We start from the raw sequence: 21,152 nt of genomic DNA, 5'->3' as shown, positions 1-21,152 counted from the left end.
ACATTGTTTTTTTAACTGAAGAATTGAGCCTAGCTAAATGTTTTTTTAAAGAAAATTGGAGATTATATTTGACTTTTCTTATATAATTTTCAAAGCTTTTTCTTTTTTCATATCTCAAAACACCTCCTCAGTTTGTATCCTATTATGCAAAATCTACTATTCTTATTTGTTGGTGCTTGTTTAAGTGTATTTGGGATCCCCCCCATCAGTCCCGAAAATTTTAAATCAAGACATGGTGGAGATATTTAGTTACGTCAACGGATATTTTCAATTATGGGTTAGTTTATGGGCCAAAGTAAATTGGGATGAGTTTTGGTAAATGTCATCCAGCCCTACGCTCGTGTTAGCGACAATGCTAGCACAGTTTAGGGATGTTCTCTGTGTTTAATTGAGCGTTACAGTAGGCCTTATGATGGCATTGTGTTTATACTTATGAGTGCACATGTGTCAGTTGTTGGACTGTTAATAGTGAAATTGGGATATTTAAGACATTTCCTATTGCTCCTAATTTGTTTTCTGCGGTACAAAAAGTTTTCTGTGTTACTATTTGTTTGCATGTAGTAGCACAGGGGCTACTAGTTACAAAGCTAAGTATACAGCCCTGACTAAAGGAGAACAGCATTTTTTTTTTACATTTTGCCTATCATTCACAATCCTCATGAGACAAGAACACGTATGCATTTTTTTTTTGCATTCTAATTTGTAATAATTGGCTCGTCCTCGGTGGCGAACAATGGTGGTATTGGCAGCAATCCATCCTGCCTCTAAATCACTTTAAAAATGCATCCAAAAACCGCCAACAATATTTCATTTATGTTCCGTAATCTGTATAATCAAGTTGTAGCGACATTGTTTCTGTGAAAGCTAACACTTGGTAACACATCGTCTTGCGACGGCATTAGCCGTGAGCCAACTACGACACAAACACTGGTTTGCGGCACCAGCATTTTTTGTAACCTTTTGTTTGGATAATTAATACTTTTTCATCTAAACGGCCAGATATAAACATACCATCAGTCGGCATTGTAGTGAGAGCAGACATTGTACAGTAAGTGATTGTTTTATTATGTTTGTTGTATCTCATGAAGTATGTCATGAGTAGTACTCATAGTTGTTCAAGGGAAAAGCGAATGTTGTGATGGGTCTGTGAAATTAATGCGCCGCTGTATGCTTAAAATGAGCCAACAAGTAAAATCACATGTTATTTAATATGAATATGACTATTACTACATTACATATTACAAAGACATGCACCTGGGGATAGGTTGATTGGCAACACCAAATTGGCCCTAGTGTGTGAATGTGAGTGTGAATGTTGTCTGTCTATCTGTGTTGGCCCTGCGATGAGGTGGCGACTTGTCCAGGGTGTACCCCGCCTTCCGCCTGATTGTAGTTGAGATAGGCTCCAGCGCCCCCCCGCGACCCCAAAGGGAATGAGCGGTAGAAAATGGATGGATGGATGGATGGATATATACTTACAGCGTGTATATAAAACATTGATGGAGGTGAATGGATGTTTTTTTAGAGCTTTTTAATAGGCGGAAGAGAGTGACTCCCATTGACTGTTAGACAACTTTTATCACGTGTATTTACGAGTTTGAATGCATAAAAAAAGACGTGTGCATATCTCAAGGATTTTGAATGATGGCTAGGTTCCATCAAAAAGTGCAGTTCCACTTTCAGAGCTAACATAGCTGAACTGGCTCTGTCTCTCTTAGCAAATGTGTACACTTAAGCCATAGCTAATGTTTTAGTCACTGATTATTCTTGCAGGTAGGGCTGGACAATTATGACAAAAAAGTACTCACTATTATTTTTGATTGATATTTAAAAAAAATATTCATAACCCAATAATTCATTAATTTGAAAACATTAGTATTGTAATACAAAAACTCAAATGTGTGTGTGTGTGTGCACTCGGACCTGTTATTATGACGGTGGGAAGTGTGGTGCTGTTCTGAGGCGACTTGAGGCTGTTAAAAAACAAGAGAGAGCCTCTCAAGATGCGACTGCTCTCCTGTTTGTACTTTTATCTTACATCGATGATATTGTTTACATCAACACAAACAGATGAGTTGTTTTGTTGGTGTATAAATTGTTCTTTCAAGCTTTAGTATCTTACCTCTGGTTCTCAAACTTTTTTCACCATGTACCAGCTCAAAAACACTTGACTCTCCAAGTACCACCATAATGATCGACATTAAAATACAGTAGTGTAAATATTCTAAATAAATATTCTTTAAAAACAAAGCAGAGGTTTAATTTAATCAGTATATTTAATAGGGTCGTCAAAAAAAAATAAAAAAATAGATTCATCAGAATTCTTATTTGTAACGATTATTAATCGATTAAAAATATATATACGTATATATATTTTTTAATCCAATCTGTCTAAATTGGTCCAATCCAGCAAATTAGGCAGATCATAATGTTGATGTAGATGATCATATCTGCTGTACAGATTTACTTTAGAAAAGAGAAGTGTTGGATACTTCTATTGTTGCCTTATTTGTGTTTGACTTTATTAAATGTTTGGTAAGCATTTTATTAAACAAAACCAGTTTTATTTTAAATAATATAAATTGATCAGAGCTGTCTATCTAGCTCATAGAGGAATGTAGTTAATCATAGAACTGGCACGCATTGCTTTTAAAAAAAAGTATAGATTTTGAATCGAATCGTTTTTAATCGTGAATCAATTCTGAATCAAATTGTTTCTCCCAAGAATCGAATCGAATCAATTCATGTGGTGCCCAAAGATCCAGTTAGTTAGTTTCCTATTTGAAGTTGAATTGGACTTTTGCTAAATATTAACATTTTGGAGTTGCACCTGTATTTATTCAAGTTTGAGCTCTTTCTAGTCCTGCACACCAGAGAAGACCTCACAACTGTTGTTTAACTTTTTGTTTAAGGTAGAAAGAGATTTTTGTTTTGTTCACTTTATTAAACGACTATTCCTTTTACGCGTACTTTTTTGGAAATAACTCCGTATACAAGTGCTGGAGCACATCCATGTGACGTTGCTGACTCCTAGTGTCCAGGCACTATACACTACTACATATCATCATCTGCTTATTTCTCTTTAAAAAAAACGCCAGAAATTTGACTAATCGTTGACGATCAGCAAAATCTAACAAGATTCAACTATGAAAATCCTTAGTGAAAGACAGCCCTATTGATTTTAATACAATACAATGTGTCTGTTGTCTTAGTGAATGAAGCAAATGGGAGCTTGTGGTTGAAATAGAATAAGTCAAATAAAAGACAATAGTCTTCGAATTCTCACCAAATCATGGCAGCTAGCCAGCTTGCTGAGTTAACAAAAAACAGGCAAGCCTGTAGCAAGAGGCAATGTACTTTAACAGTAGAGCAGTGCATATTCCTTGCAAATCATGCCCACAGTCCACAGGCTAACAGACATGCACCGCTAACAATTGCAAACACATCGGTATTTGCTTCTTGCCATTTTCTTTCTATTACCTTTTCCAATATTGTCAAAAAATGTAACCTGCTACATGTTGTTGTGCAATTGTAATACCAAATTGTTTATATCATTACCTCAAATATAACATATCTTTCCAGAGTAAAAAAAGGTTTACATTTGGGTGCGAGAGTATTATAAATTAAAAAGTTTACCAACCGCGAGTTAGAGCTTTTCTTTCTGTCACTCATGGTGTAGTGGAGTTAAAAAAAAAAACTGGCACTTTATAACATCCGAAAATAATTTTAAAGGGGGACATTATCACCAGACCTATGTAAGCGTCAATATATACCTTGATGTTGCAGAAGAAAGACCATATATTTTTGTAAAGGAACTTATACTGTCTACTATTGGATGTAGTGGAGTATCTTTTTTGCAAATTTTGGGAGTGCCGTAAATTCTTGGGGTGGTACTATGTAAGCGTCAATATATATCTTGATGTTGCAGAAAAAAGACCATATATTTTTTTAACCGATTTCCGAACTCTAAATGGGTGAATTTTGGCGAATTAAACGCCTTTCTATTATTCGCTCTCGGAGCGATGACGTCACAACGTGACGTCACATCGGGAAGCAATCTGCCGTTTTCTCAAACACATTACAAACACCGAGTCAAATCAGCTCTGTTATTTTCCGTTTTTTTCAACTGTTTTCCGTACCTTGGAGACATCATGCCTCGTCGGTGTGTTGTCGGAGGGTGTAACAACACGAACAGGGACGGATTCAAGTTGCACCAGTGGCCCAAAGATGCGAAAGTGGCAAGAAATTGGACGTTAGTTCCGCACACTTTACCGACGAAAGCTATGCTACGACAGAGATGGCAAGAATGTGTGGATATCCTGCGACACTCAAAGCAGATGCATTTCCAACTGGACTGGACAGATCAGCTTTCAGGAAAAGAGAGCGGATGAGGGTATGTCTACAGAATATATTAATTGATGAAAACTGGGCTGTCTGCACTCTCAAAGTGCATGTTGTTGCCAAATGTATTTCATATGCTGTAAACCTAGTTCATAGTTGTTAGTTTCCTTTAATGCCAAACAAACACATACCAATCGTTGGTTAGAAGGCGATCGCCGAATTCGTCCTCGCTTTCTCCCGTGTCGCTGGCTGTTGTGTCGTTTTCGTCGTTTTCGCTTGCATACGGTTCAAACCGATATGGCTCAATAGCTTCAGTTTCTTCTTCAATTTCGTTTTCGCTACCTGCCTCCACACTACAACCATCCGTTTCAATACATGCGTAATCTGTTGAATCGCTTAAGCCGCTGAAATCTGAGTCTGAATCCGAGCTAATGTCGCTATAGCTTGCTGTTCTATGCGCCATGTTTGTTTGTATTGGCATCACTGTGTGACGTCACAGGAAAATGGACGGGTGTATATAACGATGGTTAAAATCAGGCACTTTGAAGCTTTTTTTAGGGATATTGCGTGATGGGTTAAAATTTTGAAAAAAAACTTTGAAAAATAAAATAAGCCACTGGGAACTGATTTTTAATGGTTTTAATCCTTCTGAAATTGTGATAATGTTCCCCTTTAAGCTTTTGAATGGAGACAAGTCAAACACTAGAAATGGCCGCTCAGTCTGAAGCTTGTTCATTTTTAGAATGCCGACAAGCTAATTGATTGACTTTCTGGGGCTGTATTCTTGCCAATGTGACAATGATTGACAGCACGAAGAAACAGTCACACTATAGCACCGTTTTTAACACAACTGAGCTATAAATTGTTGTGGGATTTTCCAGCTCAAAAGGGGTGTGTTAAAATTGACATTTGGAGCACAAGCAGCAGCCTGTTGCTCGCCGTTATAGTCCATGCAGCCCAGCCTTTAGTGAAGTTGTGAGACAGAAACTGAACCATTAGCACGAGATGCTCCTGCTGCACAAGCTCAGCAGTCATGTGTATGACCTTTTCCATTTTTAACTCTGTGCATCTTCGCCGGCTTGACGTGAAGCGCGATGCAACGACTCCACAACAGGCGTATCTACCTTGCAGTCTTGTGGAACAAGGCTCTCACTGTCTCGACGGGCCACCTGCGCCATCCCATGATCGGCCCGGTCGGGTACAGCAGCCTACGGGAGGAGTCAGTTGACACAGCGAGAGACCACAATACCACGCTTCCCACACACTGGCATTATTGTGAACCAAAACCCTGGAACCCGCAGTTACAGGGATCTAAAAATAAAATAGACCTCAAACTAATAAATGAGGTATTATGTTATGTTTGTTTTTAAAAAGTTATATAACTTCAAGTTAGTTGTGCTCCTCATAGATTCATACTCATAGATTTTGTGCAGAGTTTTACTTGGATCACGTTGAAATTAATTTAATTTTTTTAACTGTTAAGGGCTAATGATGTCTCTTTGTCTGTATTTCATTTGACGTGTCTACATGCAAGAGGATCCCCTGCTGGCCCCACTATGGACTGCACTTTCACAATATTTACCATATCCATTCGGCATCCATTGCACCAGTCACCCAGGGGATGAGGGGTCCCCACATCTGCGGTCCCTTCCAAGGTTTCTCGTTGTTCCCATTGGGTTGAGTTTTTTTCTTGCCCTAATGTGGGATGTGAGGATCTGAGCTACAACGACATCCGAGGATGGCATTGTGGCTCTGCTTGTGCAGCCCTTCGAGACATTTGTGATTAAGGGCTATATGAGTAAACTTTGATTGATTAATTGATCATATGTAAGGAATTGTACACCTTCAAATATGAACTAGGCCAAGGTTGTTGAGCCATGAGTGCCAAAAATATATATTAGCTGTACTCAGTTATAATACTCTTTTCCTCCACTTGTGGCAGTATTGGCAATATGAAACAATAAGTCAAGAGCTGAATTTATAGAGAAGCTCAAGTGCAAAAATTATGACTAATGTGGTGAAGCTGTATTTTTATTTAATTCAGTTAGAATTTTAGTGCTGTGTAATTGTATGTACATTCATTTTTCATCAGCTTTGATGAATCCCTTCTTTTGCAGTGTATTTGATTAGTATTTTTGTAATTCGCCTCAGTTATGCCTTGCTGATAGTCTTTGTGAATAACGCATGATTTGGTATCATTTGACAAGGTTGTAAACTGTAAGTAGGTTTAATATAATTTTTTTAATACGATTTAAAATGAAGAGTAAGATTACTAATTCTTTGTTAATATTTGAGCTGGCCCAAGACCCCCCTGTAGTGGAAAAAGTTGGGCCTTGTGGTCAAAAAGGGTAAGAACCCTGCCTTGCTTTTCCAATTGCGGCAAAAGAGCAGAAGCAAGCCAGGCCACATCCAAACGTGCGATGCCTTGGGTGTGGGCTACGAGTATGCCCTTTATCTCCCCAATATAACATTACCTGTCCCATATTTGAGTCAATGCAGTAGCTTTTTATTATTTAAATATACATTTTATTATTGTGGTTGTAGTTTGTAGTGCACTACATCAGAGAGTTATTGCTAACATTTTTTTCCTACTATCTACTATTCTTCTGAGAGCTGCTGTATGAAAATAAAAATGGCTGTGAGCTACTCAATTTTGTAATGTTTATTTTCATAGTTATTTCATGCCAAACAAAGGAAATACGCTTGTTTTGCCAGAGCATTAGTTAACAGTGTCTGTATTCACAACTCACATTTCGTTTAAAAAAGTTTTGTCCATCTTATATTTCATATGCATTTTTTTCCAATGCAGGTTTTTTGTTGTCACGACTTGAGCTACTTTGACAAAAATAAAGGCGTTTGTGTTTTTATATGACTGGCGACATTTAAATTGTGCTTTATTTAGGAAGCAGATCTCCACTCATTGCGGCGATTGTCTTTATGCTATTTTATGCATATTTGTTATAAAATTGAGGCATTTGATCTGGTTTTGAACAATATATAAAAATACTGAGTTTAAGCAAATATTTTTTACCCTTTTTTGAGCTACTCAAAATCACCTTGTGAGCTGCTGATTGGAGAACCCTGATCCAAAGCATTACATTAGTGTATTCTGATTTAGGCTAAATGAACACCTCTATGTGGTTGTGATAGCCAGCTTATTCATGCATAATCAAATCCTCATTTCCCATTGTTTTTGTCTTCTCCTAGTTTGCTGTGAACATGTTCAGAACGCTGCCTCCGTCCTCCAACCCCACGGGAGCAGAATTTGATCCCGAGGAGGATGAACCCACACTTGAAGCGGCCTGGCCACACTTACAGGTGGCTATTAACCGAATTTGCTTTAACGTCACTGTTTCATCATTTGAAAATGCGCAATTCATGTCTTGATTCAATTAATGATTTGACACCATATGTAAACTAAAAGTGCATATACCGTAGAACAGTGGTTCTCAAAGATTTTTCTCCAACTACTACTTTAAAAAGAAAAAAAATGGCCTCGCCAAGTACCACTATAATGACCAACATTAAAATACAGTAGCATAGTAGGCCTAAGTATTCATTAAAAACAAGACAGAGGTTCTATTTAACAAATATATTTAATATTTTTGGCCACTGTAACATTACACACAGTTTGAACAATAACACTGTTTGAATAGAGGAAAATAAAACATTGTACTTTAATCTACCGCAAAATATATCCAAATTGGAAACTTATTTCCAACCTGGAATAACCGGTAAGTGTAAATGCAGAATCACTTATTCAGTTGCGCCTGCACAGAAGCATGCTAGCGTAGCATCCTCTTGAATGTTGTAAGAAAATTGGTTAATAACAGCACAGTGTCATACATACTTTACTCTGCATTCCGCCTGTTTTCATTGTGCTCTTTTTTTCTTTTGCAGCTCGTCTATGAATTTTTTCTTAGATTTTTAGAATCGCCCGACTTTCAGCCGAACATAGCGAAGAAATACATAGACCAGAAATTTGTTATGCAGGTAAGAAAAGATCTGGCTCCTAACAGGCTCTTGTCAGTTTAGACAAATAGCTTGACAGCACTATGGAAAGGCATTCCGTTTCCATTAAGTATAAAAAAGCAAATTTACAAAGCGTTGTGAAGTTTGCAGTGTTTAATGTATTGTCTGTCCTCGCTCTTACATGCCAGCTTTTAGAACTATTTGACAGCGAAGATCCCAGAGAGCGAGACTTCCTCAAGACGACCCTCCACAGGATCTATGGGAAGTTCCTCGGCCTGAGAGCTTACATAAGAAAACAGATTAATAACATTTTCTATAGGTGAGTGCACTTCTGCTGCAGCTCCTTTCACACATAGGTCATCTGCTTTCAACTGAACAGTGTGAGAGAAGTGAGTTTCAGGCAGAGGAAACGTGGCATCTGTAAAGCAAAAACTTATAGAAAGCGTATGCAAGGGCAGCCGTAGTACAATATTATATATAGTATGTCAATATTTGTCCTGCTGGCCCCACTATGGACTGGACTCTTACTATTATGTTGGATCCACTATGGACTGGACTCTCACAATATTATGTCAGACCCACTCGACATCCATTGCTTTCGGTCTCCCCTAGAGGGGGGGGGGGGGGGGGGTTACCCACATATGTGGTCCTCTCCAAGGTTTCTCATAGTCATTCACATCGACGTCCCACTGGGGTGAGTTTTTCCTTGCCCTTATGTGGGCTTTGTACCGAGGATGTCGTTGTGGCTTGTGCAGCCCTTTGAGACACTTGTGATTTAGGGCTATATAAATAAACATTGATTGATTGATTGATTGATTGATTTATTATAATACATGTTATATTGTGTGGCTGCAGCTATTGAATATTTAACTATTCAAGTAATATAACAATTAATTTGTTTGAGTATCCATCTATCCATCCATCCATCTTCTTCCGCTTATCCGAGGTCGGGTCGCGGGGGCAGCAGCCTAAGCAGGGAAGCCCAGACTTCCCTCTCCCCAGCCACTTCGTCCAGCTCTTCCTGTGGGACCCCGAGGCGTTCCCAGGCCAGCCGGGAGACATAGTCTTCCCAACGTGTCCTGGGTCTTCCCCGCGGCCTCCTACCGGTCGGACGTGCCCTAAACACCTCCCTAGGGAGGCGTTCGGGTGGCATCCTAACCAGATGCCCGAACCACCTCATCTGGCTCCTCTCGATGTGGAGGAGCAGCGGCTTTACTTTGAGCTCCTCCCGGATGGCAGAGCTTCTCACCCTATCTCTAAGCGAGAGCCCCGCCACCCGGCGGAGGAAACTCATTTCGGCCGCTTGTACCCGTGATCTTGTCCTTTCGGTCATAACCCAAAGCTCATGACCATAGGTGAGGATGGGAACGTAGATCGACCGGTAAATTGAGAGCTTTGCCTTCCGGCTCAGCTCCTTCTTCACCACAACGGATCGATACAGCGTCCGCATTACTGAAGACGCCGCACCGATCCGCCTGTCGATCTCACGATCCACTCTTCCCTCACTCGTGAACAAGACTCCGAGGTACTTGAACTCCTCCACTTGGGGCAAGATCTCCTCCCCAACCCGGAGATGGCACTCCACCCTTTTCCGGGCGAGAACCATGGACTCGGACTTGGAGGTGCTGATTCTCATCCCAGTCGCTTCACACTGAGCTGCGAACCGATCCAGTGAGAGCTGAAGATCCTGGCCAGATGAAGCCATCAGGACCACATCATCTGCAAAAAGCAGAGACTTAATCCTGCAGCCACCAAACCAGATCCCCTCAACGCCTTGACTGCGCCTAGAAATTCTGTCCATAAAAGTTATGAACAGAATCGGTGACAAAGGGCAGCCTTGGCGGAGTCCAACCCTCACTGGAAACGTGTCCGACTTACTACCGGCAATGCGGACCAAGCTCTGGCACTGATCATACAGGGAGCGGACTGCCACAATCAAGACAGTCCGATACCCCGTACTCTCTGAGCACTCCCCACAGGACTTCCCGAGGGACACGGTCGAATGCCTTCTCCAAGTCCACAAAACACATGTAGACTGGTTGGGCAAACTCCCATGCACCCTCAAGGATCCTGCCGAGAGTATAGAGCTGGTCCACAGTTCCACGACCAGGACGAAAACCACACTGTTCCTCCTGAATCCGAGGTTCGACTATCCGGCGTAAACTCCTCTCCAGTTGTTTGAATAATCAAATAAAACACACCACCTAGCCCCAATGCAACCTTAAGGGTAAATAGAGAATTTTCCTAATGAATGTTATTCTTTATAATTGTAAATGCACATAACATTGAAACTGCATTTTTCCAACGGGAGCATCATCATATATTGCTAATATAGAAAATAAAACAAAGTTAAAACATAAAATAAAAACGGGTGAACATGAACCAGGTAAGGGATAATACTGAACAACAAACAAAGATTGATTGAGTGGCAATATATGTGGTAATTTAACAAACACATTTAAAAAGGTATTAATTGGAGGAGGGGCATTTTGATTTTTGGATGCACAACTCACTAGCATTAAAAGGAAACTGCACTTTTTTTGTAATCATTAACAATCCTTATGTGAGACAAGAACACTTACGGGTTTTTTTTATATGCGCATTCTAACTTGCTGGCAAAAGTTCGCTAACAATTCTGCCTGTAAGGCGCTCTAAAAAAATATTCCAAACACACCTCCATCAAGGATTTATATACATGCTGTAAGTATATAATAATGTAGTAACAGGCAAATTCATAATAATGTGCAATATTTATGTATTTTTTTGCTCAGTTAAACATACGGTGGCGGCTTTGATTTTATAGATGCTCGCGTTTCCTTCAACAGCAAGACTGACTACAACTCACACTTTGTGAGAGACAACATCATAAAACAAACACTATACAATGTCTGCTCTCACTGGGAGGCCGACTGATAGGATGTTTATATCTTCCCGAATAGATGAAGAATTGAACATAATCCTTGCGAAGGGTTAAAAAACAGAGGGGTGGAGGGGTGTAAAACCAGCGTCTCTTTGTGTCTTTCTTGCCATCTCCGAGTCTAGTCAAAGTTAGCCAACTTCTTGGTTTAGGCCATATCTTTCTACTATCTAGATGAGACAAGAGGTAAACTAGCTTCTTACATCAGCAGCTGAATGGCTTTTGAGTTTGTAATGCACAACACAATGAGATAGGACATCGGTATGGCTTAGTGGGTAGAGCGGCCGTGCCAGAAACCTGAGGGTTGCAGGTTCACTCCCCGCCTTATGACATCCTAATCGCTGCTGTTGTGTCCTCGGGCAGGACGCTTCACCCTTCCCCCCAGTGCCGTTCACACTGGTGAATGAATGATGAATGATAGGTGGTGGTCGGAGGGGCTGAAGGCACAAACTGGACGGATAGTCTCCACTAGTGTAGACTAATGGGGATCCTTAATAAACTAAACTAAACTGGCAGGCACACTTTCGTCAGCCTTCCCCAGGGCAGCTGTGGCTACGAAAGTAGCTTACCACCAACAGGTGTGAATGAATGATGGGTTCTCACTTCTCTGTGAAGCGCTTTGAGTGACTAGAAAAGCGCTATATAAATCTAATCCATTATTATTATTGTTAATCTATACTCACGGAAAAACATGAATAATCATAATACAGTATCTGTAAAGCCTTAGCCCACATTCTACACTGCTAGCTAAACAGCATACCGTATTTTTCGGACTATAAGTCGCTGGTTTTTTTCATAGTTTGGCCGGGGGTGCGACTTATACTCAGGAGCGACTTATGTGTGGAATTAACACATTACCGTAAAATATAAAATAATGTTATTTAGCTCATTCACGTAAGAGACTAGACGTATAAGATTTCATCATATTTAGCAATTAATTAGGAGTGACAGATTGTTTGGTAAACGTATAGCACGTTCTATATGTTATAGTTATTTGAATGACTCTTACCATAATATGTTACGTTAACATACCAGGCACGTTCTCAGTTGGTTGTTTATCGTCAACGTACACTTATTCAGCCTGTTGTTCACTATTCTTTATTTTAAATTGCCTTTCAAATGTCTATTCTTGGTGTTGGGTTTTATCAAATACATTTCCCCAAAAAATGCGACTTATACTCCAGTGCGACTTATATATGTTTCTTTCCTTCTTTATTATGCATTTTCGGCTGGTGCGATTTATAGTCCGGAGCGATTTATAATCCGGAAAATACGGTATGTACTGTAGTTGTACGGTGATGTGCTGCATGTATTATGATCAATATAATCGATCACTGGCTGGGCACGTTTTTTCCTGTTGGTTTTGGGTAAGCACTTTGGGTACGCTTTTATGTTGGCATAGCTTGGCTACAAGTACCACATCTGCTGCGTCTGGTCACACCAGCCTTACTCTCTCGCTTCCGTCTGCTCCAACGTTTCAACTTCTTTGTGCTCGCTTCTATAACCAGTATATCCTCTGTGTATTCAGGTTCAAAAAGATAAGGTTGTGAATCCTCATTTGTCCAAAAATAGTAGTTTTCATTGTCCGGTACCATGATTAGAACACACTTGCGTTTGTTTCCAGAAGTATGAACACATTTGCTGCCGTAAGTCAGAAGTGTGCTGCTCTGGGAACGGAAATTAATGCGCTGAGGAAAGAAGTTCCGGTAATGCATGAAATTAACAAAATATGGTCAATATTGTAGATATTGCATATTATATATGTATATACTTTTATACATGCAGTGTGTATATAAAACATTGATGAGAGGGTTTTGAAGTTATTTTATAGGGCTTTGAAGGTTTCAATAGTGACTCCCATTAGCCAAATCTTGCAAGCGTTTCTCATCTTTAAAATCCTATTAAAAAAAACTGTGTTCTTGTCTCTCATAAGGATTGTGAACGATACACAAAATTAAAAAAAAAAAAGTGTGGTTCCCCTTTAACATTCAAACTTGTAGATGCTAACATGTCCTCACATGTCTTTGAATAAAACATTTGTTATGCAAGTCAAACATAAGGTGGCGTTATCTGCTAAAAAATACATTTAACAGTTTTTTTTATGTTTTCTGGAAATGTTGTATCATCAAGGTAGTACTATTGTGAAATGTCATCTGTTTGACAGTGCAAACTTTTCACCACCGTGTCTCTTTTAGTTTTAAATGATTGCAAAACCTCGCATCTTCTCTTTTCGCTGCCTTTCCACCGTAGCCATCTCTCTATTGACACTGCACTAGTCCCGCCCCCTTTCCCATTCACACAGGCCACATCACCGGCAGCGCAAACTAGATCTCCAATAGAGGCACTGCTCTTGTGTGCGCTTAAGAAATACAATAAATATCCGCGTATTTTACTCAAAGCATTGAAGCTACAAGATACAGATCAATGCTTTTTTCTAATCGATGAATCATTGCAGCCCTATTGTATTACTTGCCGTGAACCATTGTGCAAGATGAAGATTGACTCTACACACTTGGGATACAAAAGGAACCCACTCATAAAAGTGTCATTAGTGTCATATAAATATATATATTTTTTCCATTAAACGCTTGAAATCTTAACAACTTAAGATCCAACACTTTAAAAAAAAAAAAAAAACTTTTTTTATGTCTTATGGCCTTTTTATCAGAAATTTAAAAAAAAAATTTAAAATGAGAAATGCTAAATTTTCAATATCTCTAAAAGAAGTTGCAGAGTGGAATATTACAGCCCCGAATAGGTTGATAATTCATGACAACAGTGATTTTGAATAGACAACTGACACGTAGACAAAAATACTATTTTTACAGTGCCTCCTGAGCTGGATTGGTTGCCCAAGTCCATCTGGCCAAAAAAATCTTAATTTCCCCTCGGGGATTAATAAAGTACTACTGATTCGGATTTTGATCATTATCATTACATTTCAGCGGTTAATGGCGGTTTAACTCATTTGCGCTTATCAAAGCTCTGAGAATTCTGCATCATGGTTTTCTGATGCCATCTAGTGGTTAAGGAACACCGTTACACCAAAACGATATTTTCTTGTTTTGAATCTCATTCTTGCTGGCTGAAAAATCATATTAATATGCCAGGATAACAGTCGGTTACAAATGTTTTAATGGAAGTCACTGAAAGAGGTCTTAAGAGAACGTGTATGCTTTATTCTTGTATCCTATTTCCGACTGCTATCCTTCTAACTAAACAATCCTATCACATAAGGAACATATGTAATGCCCGTTTCGAGCCCGAGGGTTGCACAAGGGGTAAAAGTGTTTATGCTCAAATAAGCACCTTTTTCCTCTAACACCTAACGCTAATCTGCTGTTGTGTAAAACAACAATTTCTGACCACAATATTCTAACAATTCACTTTGTTTTTTCAGGTTTATCTATGAGACGGAGCACCACAACGGTATTGCTGAACTACTGGAAATACTTGGAAGGTTTGGTCACCATTATTGTTGTTAACACATTAGGCACACCAATGCAATCTATATCAAGATGTAATACATGAACTTAAAGGTGCCATATGTAGTTATGTGGCCAGAAATGGTACTGCAATCACGGTCAAAATTCTGTAGTCCCCTCACACTCTCCATGACTGAGGTTGCCAGATAGGCAGCCGAATCTGAATCCTACTCCAATGAACTGCAAATGGCAATCCACGAGTCCTACGCTGAAGGTTTCTCTTCTTTATGCTTCTGGATTACTATGTAATAAATATGCCACATTTTTCTAATGTCGATTAGCCAAAGCTATTTGTAACGTTACGCAGCAATATTTTAATCGGGAGTCGGGACAGATTGTTGGCATTACCCTGCTAAAATATGTAGTTTGACCGCACGAACCACCATCGAAATATATTGTATATATCGCATAGACCCACGTTGATGGCAAGCCAAGGCCAATAATAAAATTACCGCCACATTTCGTTCAGCATAACTCCATGTTGCATCCAACCTGACGCACTGCATTCTCTTCCATTTGCGCACATCACCATGTGCCAAGTGCAATTCTATGAGCCAACCCACGTTACGCGTAAATCATATAGCTTACTACCATGTCAATACACAAAGTAGAAAATCATTACATGTAATGTATTATATTGTGCTAAGCAAATACCACCCTATATGTGCCTGATGCATACAGTACCAGAAACCGCAGTACGCCGTGCTAATCTTGCAACCTATTTCCCCTGCGTATCAGCATATTGAGAACGAAATAGGCACTGACACTACTCAGATCCACATAGGTTTTATTTGTCGAAAAGATAGTTTGCCCTGTCAGTTGGATGACACATTAACATACAGGCTAACGGGCATATATTACCCCCGTTAGCCTGTATGTCGATGTGTCATTGACGGGGCGAGCATGCTAAAAGCATTACACTCGTGTGATGGTGCTTTGCTCCTAAGCATTTGTTGCACAAACATATTATCTTTGACAAGATCATAGACTGTATTGGACAATATAGTTTACATACGAAATGTCCATTTCCATTTATTACACGTAATAAGAAACCGTAAATGCCTTACTTACCTATCAAGGAGGAAATTAGCAAGTTTGGCGTCGGATGAAAAAATCTTCTCCGCCTCCAATCGTCTCCATCTTTCAAAGGGCGGAGGGCCGGGTATCGAAATTAAAACAATAACAATATTTCGGGCTGTAAATCTAATTTTGAAATGAGCATATCGGCTGAACTACCGTTATCAGTTATAAAGGTATTAAAAAAGAACATGATTTATTAATGCCTTTTGACATATCAGGGCCATTTAATGATTACTTGACATAAAATGATTACATATGGCACCTTTAAGTCCCACACCAGTACCATGATGAACATTGTTGCATTCACTGACCAAAAATTATTTTGTTTTGTTTTGCAGTATCATCAATGGATTTGCCTTACCTCTAAAAGAAGAGCACAAGATATTCCTATTGAAGGTTTTATTACCTCTTCACAAAGTTAAATCACTCAGTGTCTACCATCCACAGGTACAGTGTGTGTCTATTGTGTTTTCCCCTTTTCTTCCTTTTTTTGGGGGGGGACTTGTAAAAACTGGGAATCAGATTGTATTGTAAATATAATTATTATGATGGATTGCATCAAAAATATCCGATATGCGCTCCAATCCAAGCGGTCCTGCAGCATACGTACTTGTGCAAAACTGGACAGTCAATTAACATCTAAATATCCTCCAAAAAGCACACAAGGTTGGTTATACTTTTATTGTATTTAATTTAAGTCCTTTAGAAAGGTAAACATGGTAGGCTATAGGTTACTAGGAGCTGGCAGCTACACTGCAGCTAAGCACAGTAACACATAAGCTAAACGTTGGGAGGGATCAAAAAATGTATTCCGATTCGATTTATTTTCAAAAAGCTATTGTTTTTTTTAAGAAAAATATGTTTGTCATCTCTGAGCTGCACATGTCATATGTCAGCAGCCAAGAAGAGCTTTTGTAACATGTTTTCAAATGGTTTTATTATAATTTTCATACCAAATAACATACTGTGAAATTTGTGTTGAATCAAGAATCAATTTTGAATCAAATTGTCACCCCAGGAATCAAAATCGAGTCGTGAGTTGTTTTAATATTCACAACCCTACTAGACATATGTTATAAAAAGTGTCCTTAATTGATTAATATGCAGACTAAAACATGACATTCGACAATATAAACAAGCATTAAATAATGATGTGCATCAATCAGTCGTCATCCTAGTGAGAGCAGAAATTGTACAGTAAGTAATGCTTTATGTTTGTTGTTGGTCATGAATACTGCTTGAGTAGTAGTCAGTGTCGTTATTGAAAGAAAAAGCAAACGTGCTGCATCTATAAAATTATTGTACCACCGTATGCTTAAAATTACAAAAATAATGTAAATATTGTGTGTTATTATTAAAATGTCCGGTTACTGAATTACATATATACTTACAGTGTGTACCGTATTTTTCGGAGTGTAAGTCGCACCGGAGTATAAGTCGCACCTGCCGAAAATGCGTAATAAAGAAGGAAAAAAACTTAATAAATCGCACTGGAGCCCGGCCAAACTATGAAAAAAACTGCGACTTATAGTCAGAAAAATACGGTATATAAAACGTTGATAGAGGTCTTTGGATATTTTTAGAGCATGTATTGGAGGAATAGAGCGACTCCCATTGACTCCATTGTTAGCTGACTTTTTATATCGTTTATTTATGATTTAGAATGCATAAAAAAAGGAAAACATGTGTTTTCTTGTTTGACGTAGGGATTTTAAATGATAGACAAAATTCCCCCAAAAAGTGCAGTTCCACTTTAAGGTTCCCATATTGGCATTGTATCACAAATGGAAAAAGTTGTATCAAATTAAGGGTGAATGAAAAGGCTGTATGGCCAAATAAAAACTGAGTAAAAGCACTACATGAAAGCACATACTGAATTTGTGTTACCGGTATTCTTTTTGCAGCTGGCCTACTGTGTGGTGCAGTTTTTAGAAAAGGATAGCACCCTAACGGAGCCGGTATGTTCACTCATGTCTTGCACACTGGCTTAAAATGATGATTTTTAACATCGTCATTCCATAAAGGTGGTCATGGCTCTCCTCAAGTACTGGCCAAAGACCCACAGTCCCAAGGAAGTGATGTTTCTCAACGAGCTGGAGGAGATTCTGGACGTCATCGAGCCGTCTGAGTTTGTTAAGGTGCAGGAGCCTCTCTTTCGACAGCTGGCCAAATGCGTGTCCAGCCCGCACTTCCAGGTAATCCATGATTGAATGATTGATGAGAAGGTTAGCCCTGGAAGTACACTCATTACTCTAGTGCACCCTGATGAGATGTTCTGTATGTGCTCTGCAGGTGGCAGAGAGAGCTCTGTACTACTGGAATAACGAGTACATCATGAGTCTGATCAGCGACAACGCGGCAAAGATTCTACCAATCATGTTTCCCGCTTTGTACCGCAACTCCAAGACCCACTGGAACAAGTAAGACGCCTCACTCTTCGACACTGGAGTGCGGCATTCACTCTCAGGCTGCGCTAGTCCATCATCCCGTGTAACACTCATGTGAAACAATGCTTTTCATAATGTCACATGGTCAACTGAAGTTTAAAAAGCTACTACAAGGCTGCTTGCTTCAACTTTTCCTTAATTGACATGATTTAAGTTGCATCTGCTTATCAAAGGGAATAAAACTACTTTAGTAATCCTGATATTAAGAGATAATACAACCGTAATTTCACTAAAGCTATACTGAGTGCAAAAGTTGTCTGTGTATTTTTATGGAGGGGTAAAAACTGTAAATTGTCTAATATTTCAAAAAATAATTTAATGATTTAAACATTGAGATACCAATGCATAATTGTTACTAAGGATGGGAAATAATATTTGTATGATTTTGGTTCTGCTTAACAATTTTGTTATTGATTGTTGTTATTATTCTAATAATCTTAGTATTTAAGATAGCTAGCGATTAGCAGCACTATATTCTGTATGATCGGTATCATAGCTCGGTCCGTATTGCCGGCGGTAAGTTGGACCCGTTTCCAGTGAGAGTTGGATTCTGCCAGAGCTGCCCTTTCTCACCGATTCTCTTCATAACTTTTATGGACAGAATTCTTAAGCGCAGTCAGGGTGTTGGTGGCTGCAGGATTAGGTGTTTGGTGTTTGTAGATGACGTGGTCCTGCTGGCTTCATCTGGTCAGGATCTTCAGCCCTCACTTGATTGGTTCGTAGCCGAGTGTGAAGCGGCTGGGATGAGAATCAGCACCTCCAAGTCCGAATCCATGGTTCTTGCCCGAAAAAGGCTGGAGTGCCATCTCTGGGTTGTGGAGTAGACCTTGCCCCAAATGGAGGAGTTTAAGTACCTTGGAGTCTTGTTCACGAGTGATTGAAGAGTGGATCGTGAGGTCAACAGGCGGATCGGTGCTGCATCAGCAGTGATGCGGACACTGTATTGATCCGCCGTGGTGAAGAAGGATCTGAGCCGGAAGGCAAAGTTCTCAATTTACTGGTCGATTTACGTTCCCATCCGCACTCATGGTCATGAGCTTTGGGTTATAACCGAAAGGACAAGATCACGGGTACAAGCCCCCGAAATTAGTTTCCTTCGTCCGGTAGCGAGGCTCTCCTTTAGAGATAAGGTGAGAAGCTCTGTCGTTTGGGCGTAGCGCGGAGTAAAGCCGCTGTTCCTCCTACATCGAGAGGAGCCAGATTAGGTGGTTCGGGGATCTGGTCAGAATGCCCCCCAAAGGCCGGGCAGGGGTTTAGGGCACCCTGACCGGTAGGAGGCTATGGGGAAGGGGCCACTATGTTTCTGAACTGGCCTGAACAACTCGGGATCCCACGGGAGGAGTTGGAGGAAGTAGCTCGGGAGAGAGAAGTCTGGGTTTCTCTGCTTAGCCTGCTGCCCCCGCGACCCGACCTTGAATAAGCGGAGAAAGATGGATGGATGAGTGTTCTGTATTCTTAGAATATCTTTGCATTGCACAATAACAAAGTACTTTTAGGATTAGTTTAATGTAAAATACTATTTTATACAAGATTTACAAGTAGGGGGTCCCTGCTTTATCTCTCCATCTGTTTGGGGGTCCTTGGCCTGGAAGATGGGCTGCAGTAATCGATAATTAGTAATCAAACACGATTAGTTGATTTGATTATTCGAGTAATTGAATGCAACACACTTTACAGCCTCATGGGTATTTTAGGAAAAGTAGTTAGTAATTTTTCTGCTTGCCACAACCTTCATTTTTTTTTATTTTTTTTTAAACAAAAAATGCACATCATTAATAAAAATTGGAAAACATCTACGGTTTTTGCCGCTACACATATCATGGCACCCACACACACACTTTCTTGTGTTCTATCGTAGCAGCCGAACGGAACCTATGTCCGCGTATTCAAAAATTTGGGCACTCCATGCTGTCCGGATTTCATGATTTTTTTATTAGTTACTCATCTAACGAGTAATCGAAGAAACCGTCTACAAAGCAAAGTAATTTTCTAATCGATTATTCGTTACTGCCCTAACACGTCATTCAATGTTAACGCATGCTCCGTGTGCTATTTGTATCTGGTACAGGTGAAACTAAACTCAAAAAATTTGATTATGGTGCAAAAGTCCATTCATGTCAGCAATTTAACGTGATGTAAACTCACTACATGCAGAGTGAGTTATATCTAGCCTTTATTTGTTCGAATTTTGATATTCATCGCTTACAGTTTCTGAAAACTCAAAATTTTCAGAGATTTTAATTTGTGGTTTTCATAAGCTATAAGCCATTATTATCCAAATTGTATCGAAAGAAGGCTTGAAAGACGTTGAGTTGCATGTTATGAGCCTCTATCATATATTAGTTTCCCCATGTAAATGTAATTGCTGTAATGAAGGAACCTTTGCACAATAGTCAATTTTTTAGAGTTTCACTAGTGTTTCTTCCCTTGGTTAAAATATCCACTTTGCAAGTATTGCAAGTTGCCCTGTTGTCTTCCTTTCTCATGAATACCTCCATAGCATTTATGCCCCTGTTCGGTGCCGTGCGTGGTGATGTCATATGCGGCCACAGGAATCATTAAGGGAATAATTAACATAACTGGCAAATTTTTCCCAGGTTCCGGAACAGTGGGAACCAGTCTCTTGGGTCCCATCCTTAACTGTGACAGCATTTAAAGTTCGAGAAAGGGTTTTGCCTGGTCTTGTTTGTCCCCCCCTCCCAAAACAAAATCTTTGAATGCCATATTATATAAAGAAATAGGTGAGTTTTTTTTTTTTTTAAACCGCACGTGTTTTCATAAGAAACAAATAATTTAGTAACCAAAACACATTTTGTCGAATACAATAACAAATGGAGTAGATTACATTTATTGTGATTGGGAATAGCAATAGTAAGTGAGTTGCGTTTCTATGGTCAAGGGCTCCCGCTA

General features: G+C 39.5%; 1 protein-coding gene across 1 annotated transcript in view; it reads left to right on the top strand.

Annotated features, from left to right (window-relative positions):
* ppp2r5ca (protein phosphatase 2, regulatory subunit B', gamma a) overlaps positions 1–21,152 on the top strand; it is a 54,614-nt gene that overhangs the window by 25,233 nt on the left and 8,229 nt on the right. Inside the window, exons 3-10 of the mRNA XM_061968285.2 lie at positions 7,549–7,659; positions 8,242–8,334; positions 8,502–8,632; positions 14,631–14,690; positions 16,134–16,242; positions 17,700–17,753; positions 17,820–17,990; positions 18,088–18,215. Of these exons, the coding sequence (XP_061824269.1) occupies positions 7,549–7,659; positions 8,242–8,334; positions 8,502–8,632; positions 14,631–14,690; positions 16,134–16,242; positions 17,700–17,753; positions 17,820–17,990; positions 18,088–18,215 (857 nt within the window). The remainder of the gene's footprint in view (positions 1–7,548; positions 7,660–8,241; positions 8,335–8,501; positions 8,633–14,630; positions 14,691–16,133; positions 16,243–17,699; positions 17,754–17,819; positions 17,991–18,087; positions 18,216–21,152) is intronic.

The sequence above is a fragment of the Nerophis lumbriciformis genome, linkage group LG08 (genome assembly GCF_033978685.3).
Source record: "Nerophis lumbriciformis linkage group LG08, RoL_Nlum_v2.1, whole genome shotgun sequence".
NCBI classification, from domain to species: Eukaryota; Metazoa; Chordata; class Actinopteri; order Syngnathiformes; family Syngnathidae; genus Nerophis; species Nerophis lumbriciformis.
The sequence above is the reverse complement of the archived record's forward strand: the minus strand, read 5'-3'. Positions and strand labels throughout refer to the sequence as shown.